Raw genomic sequence first — 13,845 nt, 5'->3', positions numbered from 1 at the left:
TTTGTTTAACAGTAAAACACTTTGCGATAACGTACTAATTTGATTATTTATTTCTATTTTGGTACAACACACTTTTTCCTTTATACTGCAGCTTGAAATTTATCTGGTATCATTGCCATCGTGTTGACTGAAACACTCTGTTTAGTATTTTAATAGTTTGAAATGACAGGTAGAGACGATTTTTAAGTATCTTTAGTCGCATCTCTTTGTCACTATTCATTATTTTAAGTGTGATTATAATTTCCAGACATTTGCAGTTTGCTGGGAGTACTTTTAAACAAAGAATCTAACCATACATGCCAACATTTGAAAATCAGAAATCTGTACAAATTATGCTATTTAAAAAAAAAAGAGGAACAATCCTAACTCTCCTATTCAATACTACAGACAAATTTGTACAGGAAGAGGAACACCTGCATTGAAATGATAATTATCTTCTCCCAAAAAGAGGAATGTTCCTCTTTAATCTGAACAGTTGGCATGTATGTCTAACTGAGAGTTAAAAGAACATATATGAATTTTGTAATAAGATAGTTGAACAGTGATGTAATTGATGAGAGAATATAATGTGTCTCTCTATTTTCATCTTTTCCTTTGTAGATTCATTGAAGGATCTGAACCAGAAGTTAAGAGAAGAGCTACAAGCGTTAGATGGTGAAATAGAGTACATGAAGTATGTAAATAAGAACAAACCAAATGCCCCAGCAGGCAAAGGAAAGAGGAGGTAGCACCATAGGGCATTTCAATGAGCATTGTCCGAGACTGTGCCCAAGTTTCCCCTAGATGAGATGTAAAGGTTAAGCCTATACCTATATGCTGCATGCCATGAAGAAGAGGTCACATTCTGGAATGCCTGAGCTGGGAAAGGAACAAGAAGATAGCACTCAAAAGAGCATTTCTGAGACTGTGCTCAAGTTTCCCCTAGATGAGATGTAAAGGTTAAGCCTATACCTAAATGCTTCAAGCTATGAAGAAGAGGTCACATTCTGGAATGCCTGAGCAGGGAAAAGGAACAAGAAGATAGCACTCAAGAGAGCATTTCTGAGACTGTGCTCATATCTTCCCTAGATATGATGTAAAGGTTAAGCCTATACCTATATACTGCAAGCTATAAAGAAGAGGCCACATTCTGGAATGCCCGCGATGGGAAAGGAACTAGAAGATAGCACTCGAGAGCATTGTCTGAGACTGTGCTCAAATCTTTCCTAGATATGATGTAATGGTTAAGCCTATAACCTATATACTGCACGCCATGAAGAAGAGAACACATTCTGAAATGCCTGAGACTGTACTCAAATCTTCTCTAGATATGCTTGGGAGGATGGAAGAATGTTTTGTCATGTCATGAGATTGTATTTTGTTATAGATGTGATACAGAACTGTCAGGGTGTTGTTATCTCTACTGAGCGAAGCAGCATTGCCTGCTCAAATTGGCACCAGTCATATTTTTTCCTCTGTAAGAAATGATTTATAATAACAATCGTTTGCTGACTATGATTTGTATGTGTGCAATGCTATTATTGTTAAAAACCGTCCAGTGTAGAACCTGAATTTGAGGAACAGCGCATTTTTTCGTTTACACCTTGAAGTAACTTTGCTCTTTCTGTTTTGTTTTGTCATGTGTCATGCCGTGCATTGAAGAATTATATGTATCATTTAAAATGTTTTATTTAAAATTGTGCTTTTCTCTGAAATCGGCAGTAGATTTATCATAGTTCCGTCCAACATTGCTTCATAAATTCCACAGGTGGAATGTACACTTAGGTCTTTCTTGTCGTATATGTGCACAAAATATGTAATAATAAGAAACAAGCCTTTTCTTATATATATATAGATATATCTATTGAATTCAACTACTTATTGTATACATCGCAGTATAGCTGCATTAGGAGTACAATATCATTACCTTTATTTTGAAATATTGGGTTAATGGGTACCTCTCTTACAGAAATACATTGATTAATAACAAAAGTGTCATCAAACTATAATTTTACATTGATTTCTACTTACATGCATACATATATGTATAATTATTTTGTATTAAGTGCAAATCCCAATCTCAACTGATCAATGTACTTTACATGGATGGAATCAAAAGAATTATAAAAACTGCTTAGGTTTTAAAGTTTATTTTTTTTATCTCAAGATACATTTATGAAAATTGTGAGTAATTGTATAGTACAATTTTCAATAGTTTTCATACTTTTAATGTCAGTACTTCAAAAGTGTAAGATGTTTTTTTTTGAGGGGGGGGGGGGAGGGGTGATGAAAAGGGGCTGGCTTATTAACCTTAATTAATCTAGCATAATATTTAGCATTTTACATGTGCAAGTGCTTAATTGTTTCTATTCTGTACAGTTTCATTGCAGTTGAACAAAAAAAATCACAAAATATTGAGCCATACATCATCTGAAATATTTATCAACTTGGCCTTTCATCATTGACTAAAAAAAGACTCAAATGCCATCAATTATTTGAGGATGAAGGCTATCTACTATTCCTGTTATATTTGAATATATGTAATAGATTGTATAGGGCTACCACTATACTAATACACAAAGTTTACTTTTGTATTCAGACAGTTATAAAAGTACTATCCTATGAAAATTGATGTACTTTAATATTTTAGTAGGAGATATTGCTATCATTATATCCCTTTGTTTCTAAGTTGTGGTACAAATTGTTCACAAATGTTTGGTTCATGCATGAGCAATACTTTCTTTCCACATACCTTTTCTTTGTGGCGATATATCTTCATTGATATATCTTCTTTGATATGGGTTGACTGCCTATTGCAGCCCCAAAGCAAATTAATGAGATGTTTTTCCTTTCAAATGTGCCATTATGATACGAAATGAAATTCAGCTCGGCCAAAAGTCCTGATATATATTTATCATTCACATTGCAAGTTTCAGAAATTGCCATACATATTTTTTGTAACATTATAGTCACTGTGATTGCATTCCTGAATGTTATTTATGACACTATATATATCTGGTTTAAATGTTTGTATAGCCTACATTGTAGTGAACAGTTACCTCAATCCTGTATTTGGATCTCCAAAACGTTTGTGTACATAGTAAAAGTATGAACCGGTATTTATATATTTTTGATGGCCAGGCTTCCAAGATGGGTTTTTGAATTGACAATCTACACCCATTGATAAATCAGGAAAAAATTCGAGTTGACGATGATGATACTATACAGGTCTCATAACACCGGCGGATTTACCATGTAGTGCTCATTTCTACCATGTAAGGTGCTGAACACATTTCAATGATCACCCCAGCTTTTGGTAGGCTGTTGATGTTGGTGCTTATAGTTTAGAAGGTATTCGTTTGTACCAGCTACCCATTTACGTTACCTTGGTAGAGAGTGGGAAAGGTAGGGTAATGCCTTGTTAAAGGACATCAATTTCATGCAGAGTTCAAATCCACAATCTTTACATCTTCAGTTTAGTGTTTCAATCATTCGTACACGACACTTTTGCATTGGAGTTAAGGCAAGACAACATTGCTGATAAATAATTAAAAAATGGAAATAAGTTTGTGTGAAAGGCTATGTCCATATAAAAAGTTAGGGGTTGCCGTTTGTGCTACCTTTTGCAAAAAGTGAAGATATTCTTGTGTGATGTAACAGTTTGCATTACTCTGTCCTTGGGTTTCTGTGAAGTTTTTGATTTGTATGGTTTCCATAAAAGAATTGAAACTGTTCAATTGTGTTCATCTAGTTGTAGATGGAATCTGGATAGATCCTTGTGCAATCGAAACAAAGGAACTATATTTTAATGAAAAGGCCAATTATTTGGCTTATTCAAGTACCGTATTCAAATTTACATAGTACATCTGTTCAAATTTGTAAATGTTCATGATAGTTTAAGGAGTTTCTTTTAATATTCTTACATGTCTATGATAAATGTGTGCGTTTTAATAGGCCAATAATATGTAAAATATGTACATACAGAGTGACAACATATTTATATATTTATATTTTGAATTTGTCGAAGAAGAAATGAATGTGTGTATAGCTTGAACATGAACTTGTAGATAGAAATATTTTCAAGGAACACTGAATAAATGGCTTGCCAAATGAAATATAATACTTTTGAATTGTAGTTGTTTATTTGATATTTGTCACAAAATATACCACCAAGCTCTAGATACAATTGCACAACTTCACAAATTAAAACACGAGTCATCCTAATAATCGTGGATAAAGGAAATGGTAATTGAAAGAAATGTTTACATAAATATAGAGCCCTGCTCTTTTCAAATGAAGTGAGTGGAAAGGAATGGGGTCTTATAATTAAATGCAAAATAGTCATAAATATTGGAGATTCAAAAGAATAAATCATTGTAATAATTAAATAGTACAAAGGAAAGAGATTATAAAATGTCATTGGGTACAGTAGGGAACATCTTGTTGTGCTGCATAAATGTTTAACAATTCAATGACTATAAAATTGAAGTATAGTATTAATCTTGACCGGACACAAAGTTTGCTGCCCCAAAATGCAGTCTCAAAACTGTAGGGAGGTATGCTGAAATTATGTTAGCAACACAATGTAAATTGCCATAACATATTCAAAATTAGGGCAAGTCGTTGGTTAATATCTGAGCAAAACTGGCTGTGTATGCATACAGTTAGTTCCATGTTGAGATGTAGATATAGACATATCTGCACAGGCACCAATAACAACTTTTTTCTGAGCACTTTCACTTTATGATAATAACATAATCTTCTCAACATAAAAGATGTCAGTTTTCAGAATACGGCTCCTGATATTAATCTTAGAACTAAAATATTGTCACACTAAGGAAATTTGCACTTCATGCCAACCACGTCTATCAACACACAGCTATTGGGCTTTGTTCAGATATGAGCTGGTAAACTGTGGCACTTTTTTTATAACGATGATGTACGTGTAATAGTTTTATGTAGAGATATAGATATAGTCATATCTGCACAGGCACAAATAAAAGGTATTTATTCTGTGCGAATCCAGTTTATAATGGCAAAATAATTTTCCCTTGCACAATAAATGTTTAGAATCTGGCTTCTGATATTAACTTAAAACTGAACACATCATCACACTAAGAAAAGTGTTCACTTCTTGTAGACTATGTCTATCAAGTATCAATACACAGCTATTAAGCCTGGTTCAGATATGAGCTGGTAAGTTTTCTTTTTCCTTTTCGTTTAAAATAATGAAAGTGTAATAGGTTTCATATTTCTGATCTTATAGCACAGAGCTCAGTGAATATGTGTAGACCTTTGTTGCTCTCAGCTGCCATTCTTTTATAAGTAATACAAACAAATGCTACGATTTACCGGTTCATATCTGATCGAGCCTTTAGAATAATGATAGGTGCATTATAATATCAAGGTGCAGCACAATACATGATTAAAGGAAAAAGCTTTGTCTAAATGACAGAATTGCATTTTCAAAAACCCTTAATTTCCTCTTTGGCAAGATACTAATTTGCCTGAGATACCTAGGCCTACATTGAGTAATTGCAAGATCATTATATTGAATTCTACTGAGCAATATTCATATATGCGCTCCTGTCATAGTTATTAAATAAGAGGAGTACAATTAGTGCCTCTTTATTCAGTAGTTATACAGCAAAGCCTTGAATACTAAAGAAATAACATGAAGTACATGTACAATTAATACGTTTACCAAAAGGTATTTAAAGGTATTTGATATAGAGCTTTTCCCTTGAAATTAAAAAGCATTGCACACGTTGCTCTGCGTGTCTGGGCCACTTCGACAATAACGTATCACTTCAAACAAAAACCAGCCAGCTGAGTCAATACAATCCACTGTCCTCTCTAACAAAATAATAAGTATTCACTACTCTGTGTTAATACAAGAACATCTTCCATCCTACATGTAAATAACAAAAAGAAGTATGATTGATATTAATTATTTACTCCTTTTACGATGAATGTTTTTTCTACAAAAGCTTTAACTTGATAATGATTGTGGCACAATTGTTCTGTGATACTCCTGAATTTAGGGTCGGTTCAAATTTGACATCCATCAAAGGGCAAAAGGTATATAGATGTAGAGATACAGTAAATAAATACCATGGAATTGAAACAGAAAGACCTACTGAACTATAATTGGGAATCTAAAGAAAACGTATACAATCAAAGTGCCAAATAACAAACTCAGTTTAAAGACATGCTGCAAAGTCCAGACTCTACACACGTATGCACATTCTAATTTCCAGTAGAACAAGTTAACAGTTTCTGATGCTTCATTAAAACAGATCACAAACCTCATGCACATATTTCACAATCATTCATGGTACATTTCACCCAGCACAAATAATTGCTAAACTGACCTAAATGAGATATACATCATATTTACTATAAATCTTGTTATACCCTCAAATTCACACATAGTCAGCCAAGCAAACATACTGAATATCAGTCATGCATGTTCTTCTTTTTGCTCAGCCTATGATGAATGATGAAAAAACTACCCTCTACCGGTATTCAGTTTGAGAGAGATCTGTATAGGCACTGTGTCTTTCTATCAGTTACCCTAATGCCCCCCAAAACTTGGAATGGATACATTTTGTGACCCCCCCCCATTAAAAAAAGAAGAAAAACAACAAAAAAAGAAGGAAATATACCCCTCCCCCATAAATTGTTAAATAGTAACATTATCAAAGCAGTGAGCAGGATTACATTGTATTTGATATAATATAGATATAGTCAAACCCGCTTTAGTGACCACCTGTCTACAAAGACCACATTTTTAGTTTCCCTTGAAACATGTACTAAAGGAACCTGTCTACAAAGACCACCTGTCTACAAAGTCAACTTTTTGTGTTTCCCTTGGACGGTCGCTATAGATAGGTTTGACTGTAATGACATTTGCTCCAACTTTCTAGATGTGTGCTTCCTGGATTTTACTGGATTTTACTGGATCTTACTGGGTTTTAGCCTGAGCAGCGGCTTCCCTCTCTGCCACGTCGATGATAGCCATGTTCCTTGATGCGACAACGAGATGCACGCCACTGATCATGGCTTTCACGATAGCGATGGGAGTCGATATGTAGAATATCATACGGAAGAGCCCCATCGACGTCATGACTTTGTGTGAAAAATACAAAGGAGGGAGAGGGATGAGAATTATGATCCATTACAAATAAATATTTTGTGAGTTAATAAAAAAGATATGACTCCTATATGACACACATGATATAGGAAAGACAACCCTGGTCACTTTGGTTTTCCATTCGTTACGCTGTATTGTGGAGTTTCTGATTGGCATCAAAATACATTATTTCACTTCATATTTGGTCCCATATTATCTGTATTAAAACTATTAAGTTTGATACATACATATATGATTAGATATACTGAATCTTAGTTATGGTTTGTGTGGTATGGGAAAAACTAGCCTGGACTTGCCATATACAAGATTCTTTGGGGTTGAAAGAGATGATTCACTTTTTATTTCAACCTTCAATATGATTAGTAGGCCTGTATAAGATCTTTGTTGTGTAGAACTAAGCTCTCAGACTCACTCTTGTAGAAAATGCATACTCTGTTTCAATACTCTGGTAGCTATATATTCCTACCATATGTTTACTATAAGACCATTTGGGCAAACTCAATCAAAATTATTATTAAATCATCATTACGGTCTCAATTCAAAATTTATTGTTAATTCGTTGAAAAAGAAACATAGGTATATACGAATCCCGGACAACTCGCCACAAAGACAACCCGCCCCAAGACAACCCGCCACAATACCCTGGACATCCCGCCACAATACCCTGGACAACCCGCCACAATACCCTGGACAACTCGCCACAGCCTTTTCGGACAACTCGCCACACTTTTTTCCCCTCATGATTTCTAGATCTAAAATCCCTCATCTTAGATGAAATTGTCATTTTTCATGATTTTCATGCTTTTATAAACACAGTTATGGCAGGAAACATGGAAATTGTGAGTATTTTGAGAGCTGTTCTAAAGAATAAAGATGATTTTCCTTGCGCTTGCAACAAGAATCTATTTTGGACGAACCCAAGCCAGGCGTACTACGACTACGAGTTACGACTACGATTTTTAAGTTCATGTCTCAGGAAACTTTTTAATGGTAGGAATATGCTGCTATGTATCTTTGGCGTATCTTTACATTCTAATATTACCTGCCCCCCCCCCCCCCCCATCAGTACGCCAGTGCTTCCAGTATCCTACCATAAAAAAATTCTGGGACAGAAAAATGCAGCTGTTATAGACCTCTAGATCAAAAGTATATTATTGTTACAAGGGAAATCAACTTTATTCTGTTTAATGACTGTTTATAAAAGCACGAAAATCATGAAAAATGACAATTTCATTTCAATATATATTATTGTTACAATTAGGGAAATCAACTTTATTCTTTATTCTTTGTAATGACTGTGTTTATAAAAGCACGAAAATCATGAAAAATGACAGTTTCATTTCATTTTAGATCTAGAAATCATGATGGGAAAAAGTGTGGCGAGTTGTCCGAAAAGGCTGTGGCGAGTTGTCCAGGGTATTGTGGCGGGTTGTCCAGGGTATTGTGGCGGGATGTCCAGGGTATTGTGGCGGGTTGTCTTGGGGCGCGTTGTCTTTGTGGCGAGTTGTCTGGACCCCGTATATACATGTAGCATAAGGAGTATTATTTTCACTAACAAATTACATCACCACTCAGACATACTTTTGTTGACAAAACACTGAATATACAAGAGAAAAGTGTTGAACTACAATTGCTCTAATGCATGCCCCAGTGACAACTGCTCCAGTTTGATTTTGTCAAAAATAAGGTTGAGATACGGTTAGGGTTGAGGTTAGGTTTAGGGAAGGGTAAAGTATTATGCAGTGCCTGGTCCACTGTCAGATGTAAGCATTTGCTCAGTGTAGGATAGTGATTGTGGAGCAGTTGCCGCCAGAGCATGTGATGATAAATAATATTAATTTTGCTTAACCAGGGGAAGCCTCTTCAGCTTCAATGCTGTTCTTCCTAAGGGGGCTACAATTATTATTACCCCGGCAATTGCTAGGTACCCATTTGAACCTGTATGGAGGGTGGCAAATTTGGATTAATGTGGAGCCAAAGGACATAAGTGCCGGACTGATATTTGAACCCTCAACCCTTTGATTGATAGTCAAGTGAATGAACCACTATACCAAGACACCTGCTTGTGTCGTATGACTGATGTATACATACCGATTGGTCCTTCAGTAAAGTAGAGAAGATACATCATGGAATAGAAGAGCTCATTTCCTGAGCACATCACAAATAGTACTGGCTGCAAATGGAAATAAAAACACAACTTTCAATTCAGAGCAGAACAGGAATAGGGGTGATGATAAAAATCCTTGCTTACTAGCACTCAGTACATTAAAGAAATGTCTTCCTACGATGTAACATTTACTACATCCAAAGAATTAATAAAGACTGTGGCATAATTGTTGTGTGATACTCCTGAATTTAGGGTCGGTTGCAAATTCAAAAATTTGCAGAAGCCTTCATATAAACTTGTTGTGTATGTACCCACACTAACAGATTTTAAAATTGTTATTGAAGTGCAATAGAGTGTATTTGCATGGTGGCTGTGCAAAAAAAAAAAGAAATATTATAATCTTATCCAAAAGACAATGTTGTTGAATAATGTAAAAGAAAATAAATGAACCTCCAGTACTGGTAATAGAAATCAGCTGCTAGCTTTTTATATGAATAATCTATAGCCTCGGTCACAAATGCCATTATAAACTGCTACGAAACCTTTGTGACCGTTGCATTACCATTGAACTTCTCGTTACCTTGAAGATAAAAAGTAAGAAAGAGAACCCTAAATTTAGGTACAACAGCTACAAATCCCTATAATCCCTACACGTGTTCTAAAGGAATCTTCAATGATTGCTATTGTCATTAAATCTACTAGTGCTTAGTTATCCTTTCATATTTTAGGAAACAAGAACTTACCCTTGATGTATAATATACAGCTAGGATGGGATTCTCAGAGGGATCAATCAACTTGTGACTTGTCTTGCCTCCCATCAAAGAACTGTACAAGGATTGGAAAAGAGGAAATAAAGTTAGACACTTTCATAAAATTGCTACCTTACAAAGATTACAGGGTCTGTGATTTGTCACTTACTGTGGGGCTTTCAAAGATGTGTATTTTGTTCAAATCTCCTGGTCTACAAGATTTTGCATCACAGCAGAAACGAGGGACATCAATATCAAATTCAATAATGTATTCTCAACGTAATTCAGTGTCTCTTTTCACTCATATAACCTTAATATAAAATATTTCCTGTTCAGAGCCAGAAGGGCGTTAACTCTGTATCAAAGTATATATGAGTTAACGCCCTACTGGCTCCAAAATAACGATATGATTTGCTGATGAGTGATGAGTTTTATTTCTACAACTAATATGGAGAGTGAACGCAACAAAACAAACATTACAAGGCAATATATAGCAAATAAAAAGATTGCAGAAAATAAGACTAGATAAAAAGATCAGATCTACAAAGTCGTTGAAGTGGGGAAAAAGAGTGACAGAAAGGATATGATTTAGGAATCTGAATACTGTTGCTGCTCACAAATGTAAATATCACACTTTTGTTCTCATAAAGAAACTCCTTTTGAACTACCAACAAGATTTCCTTGTTGGAAATTTCAGTATTTTACATTTTACCAGTACTAAACAACTCTCTGTTCCCAACTGTTCTTGACCCTTTTCTTCTCACCTGTGAAGATGTAGCCAGTGGCTTGCAATATCCAGCGTTGCACTCAGCTGCAGAGGGACCATGTAGTCTGGATACAGCACACATAGAGCCATGGTCAAACACAGAGTAGCACAGCGATCGGTCAACTGGTCCAGCATAGCACCAAATTTGGTCCCTGAACCAAAACATAAAAGAATGGATTAAAATCATCTACTGAAAAAATAATCACCATCCCTTGATGACGGAAATGCTAAGGTTTTAATAATATTTCCATAACATAAATTTTGAATTTTAAATAATGATTTGTTTTTTCTTTAAATGTTCTCATTTACTATCAATGCAATTGTCATTATTGTCAAAGTTTTTAAAGAAGTCTATTCCATGTCCAAAACATTACAAATGACATTCCTGTTATCAATTTGTAATTAATGTGGATCATGCCTGGACTTAACCCTCTTTAGTGGTGAATATGAAAGGGTATCAAAATATTATTTAACCAATACCCACCTTATTTCAATGTACCAGTATAATGTCAATCAAATCTGGGAATGAACCCAATAATAGGCAGGGGACTTAATCTGGATCATGCCCAGACGCTCCTCAGCAGTAAATATGAAAGGGGGTATTCTCAGAAAAATGCAATTTGCATTTTAAGGGCACATTGTTCATCACATGCATCAAGAATGAACCCAACTAGTTAGAGTACCGGCATCATGTCTGGACCCAACCATCTATGACAGTGAATATGAAAGAGGTATTCTTATTTGACCCATGACCCACACTCACCCTGCCCGAATTTGCGAGCATAGTGTCCATCGAATGCATCCAAGAATGAACCCAGCAGGTATAGGAATGTAGCTAGCAGGTAGCAACTTCTCATGAAGAACAGCGACAAGATCGTGAAGAGGATTCGAAAATACCCTGAAAAAAAAAGATTAATAAAGGGTATTATTAGCTTACAATTATCATGTTTAAAATCATCAAACCTTTTATTACAAATTATACTTTAAGCCCCAGTCCCATATAAAGCCGGACCAGCACGGACGAGCACGGACCACTCCGGACCATCCCGGACCCTGGTCTGGGGTGATCCGGGATGGTCCGGGATGTTTTGTTAAAAAAAGTGTGATGCTTTAAAAGCTACAGTCCCATATACGTCCCGGACCGTCCCGGACCATCCCGGACCCCATCCGGGGTGATCCGGGATTCGGTCCGTGTTGACACCGTGTTGGCACCGGGGTGGTCCTGGATGGTCCTGGATGGTCCTGGATGGTCCTGGATGGTCCTGGGCGGTCAATAACTCACTCCCGGACTGCCACGGATCAACACGGACCGCCCCGGCGCCACTACGGATGACCCCGGACCCAGCACGGTGGCTACACGGATCACCCCGGATCAAACTTTTGTCCCGGACCGTCCCGGACCACCCCGGCAGTTTTTGACCGTCAAAAACATCCGGGGTCGACTCCCGGACCGCCCAGGACCATCCAGGACCATCCAGGACCATCCAGGACCACCCCGGTGCCAACACGGTGTCAACACGGACCGAATCCCGGATCACCCCGGATGGGGTCCGGGATGGTCCGGGACGGTCCGGGACGTATATGGGACTGTAGCTTTAGTAATTTAGGTATGAATAATGAAACTGAAAGAGCAAACTTATCCTTGTATTCTAACAAGTTTGAGTTTTAACATACTTATAAAGATACATTTTAATCAAGCTAGGGCGGATGACGCAGATCTAGCTCTTTGCTAAGGGTCGTCCATGAGCTGCATAGCGATGAGGCAATTTTTTCTTCAATTTTGAACCCCCGTATCCGTAAGAGCCGCAAGGCGGTGAATTAAGTCTAATTACAATTATCATGTTTAAAATCATCAAACCTTTTATTACAAATTATACTTTAGTAATTTAGGTATGAATAATGAAACTGAAAGAGCAAACTTATCCTTGTAGTTGTATTCTAACAAGTTTGAGTTTTAACATACTTATAAAGATACATTTTAATCAAGCTAGGGCGGATGACGCAGATCTAGCTCTTTGCTAAGGGTCGTCCACGAGCTGCATAGCGATGAGGCAATTTTTTCTTCAATTTTGAACCCCCGTATCCGTAAGAGCCGCAAGGCGGTGAATTAAGTCCAGGCCGCATAGCTCATACTTCATAGCGGCGAAGCGATTTTTGTTGTTGCTATTTTGAACCCCCTAAAGTAGTAAAGGCTGTATTCTGTAATCCATACTACTAGACCTTGATCTATTTAGAATATCAAAAATGTTAGCATGATTAGAGGAATACAAAATGGAGCTCCATAGTTCATTTCTAGTCAAACATATTTTGGGGATCGATGGAGAGGCGCTAGTACTACATGTAGCAGCAGCGGGGTCGGTGGCGTTCCTCATGCGGGCGCGACTCGCGACGCCGACTGCCTTTGCTTTGGCCATGTTGGCTGCGAGTATGAATGACATCTGCCGCAAATCTTTCACCTCAAAAACACGTTAAATTACACTGCACTAAAAATAATCTGAGCCATGAAACTCACCAATTATGTTGGGTACAAACATGAAAATGTTTTCAGCCATCTTGCTTTCTTATTGATAATCAGTAAGTTTACAAAAGAGAGAAAAAGTGTCAATAATGGGTGGGCGCCTCTGCATGTAGTTTGGTGTTGTTTATAATTTAACTTGACACGATATGATGTGAGATGGCGCTCGTCGAGATGAGACGATTGGGTAAATTGGGTAAATGTCTCTGGGAAGAGAAAGGGACTGATACTAAACAATAACGAAGAAATAAAGAATAACTAGCAGTGACCTCCACCACAGAATGGCACTAATTTGACATCGTTGGGAATTTAAGTTGGTAGAAAGTCTCTTCTTTCTTGTCAGACTTTTAGGAATTAGCTTATAGACCCTCTTTTAAAAAAAAACCCTTAAAGGTTCCATCCTATTTATCTTGCTGCATATTGTTTGATTAAATTTCATGATTTGTGATGGCGACGACCCACTGTTTAATCCACTTGCCATTTGCTGATAATCATACTCTTGACAATTCAGGATCATAATTGGGCTACAAAATGCAGGTTATCCACATGTATTTTTTATACAGATATATATTA

General features: G+C 36.6%; 2 protein-coding genes across 5 annotated transcripts in view; one reads left to right on the top strand and one right to left on the bottom strand.

The window, feature by feature from the left end:
• LOC593481 (kinesin-like protein KIF18B) overlaps positions 1 to 2,104 on the top strand; it is a 35,246-nt gene extending 33,142 nt beyond the window's left edge. For all 4 annotated transcript variants that reach the window (XM_030991808.1, XM_030991809.1, XM_030991807.1 and 1 more), the window contains exon 18: positions 601 to 2,104. In XM_030991808.1, the coding sequence (XP_030847668.1) occupies positions 601 to 728 (128 nt within the window). In that variant the 3' untranslated portion in view covers positions 729 to 2,104. The remainder of the gene's footprint in view (positions 1 to 600) is intronic.
• A 1,995-nt stretch (positions 2,105 to 4,099) lies between these two features.
• LOC593468 (CDP-diacylglycerol--inositol 3-phosphatidyltransferase) lies at positions 4,100 to 13,405 on the bottom strand. The gene is made up of 6 exons (XM_792941.5): positions 13,270 to 13,405; positions 11,521 to 11,655; positions 10,756 to 10,909; positions 9,986 to 10,067; positions 9,227 to 9,308; positions 4,100 to 7,110 (listed from the first exon to the last, which is right to left on the bottom strand). Exons 1-6 carry the CDS (start codon positions 13,307 to 13,309, stop codon positions 6,947 to 6,949), a joined length of 657 nt encoding a protein of 218 aa, XP_798034.2. The 5' UTR covers positions 13,310 to 13,405; the 3' UTR covers positions 4,100 to 6,946.
• Between the last annotated feature and the right edge of the window lie 440 nt (positions 13,406 to 13,845).

Source organism: Strongylocentrotus purpuratus, unplaced genomic scaffold (assembly GCF_000002235.5).
Source record: "Strongylocentrotus purpuratus isolate Spur 01 unplaced genomic scaffold, Spur_5.0 spur5_scaffold_2, whole genome shotgun sequence".
In the NCBI taxonomy this organism is placed as follows: domain Eukaryota; kingdom Metazoa; phylum Echinodermata; class Echinoidea; order Camarodonta; family Strongylocentrotidae; genus Strongylocentrotus; species Strongylocentrotus purpuratus.
This window is presented reverse-complemented; position numbering and strand designations above follow the sequence as displayed.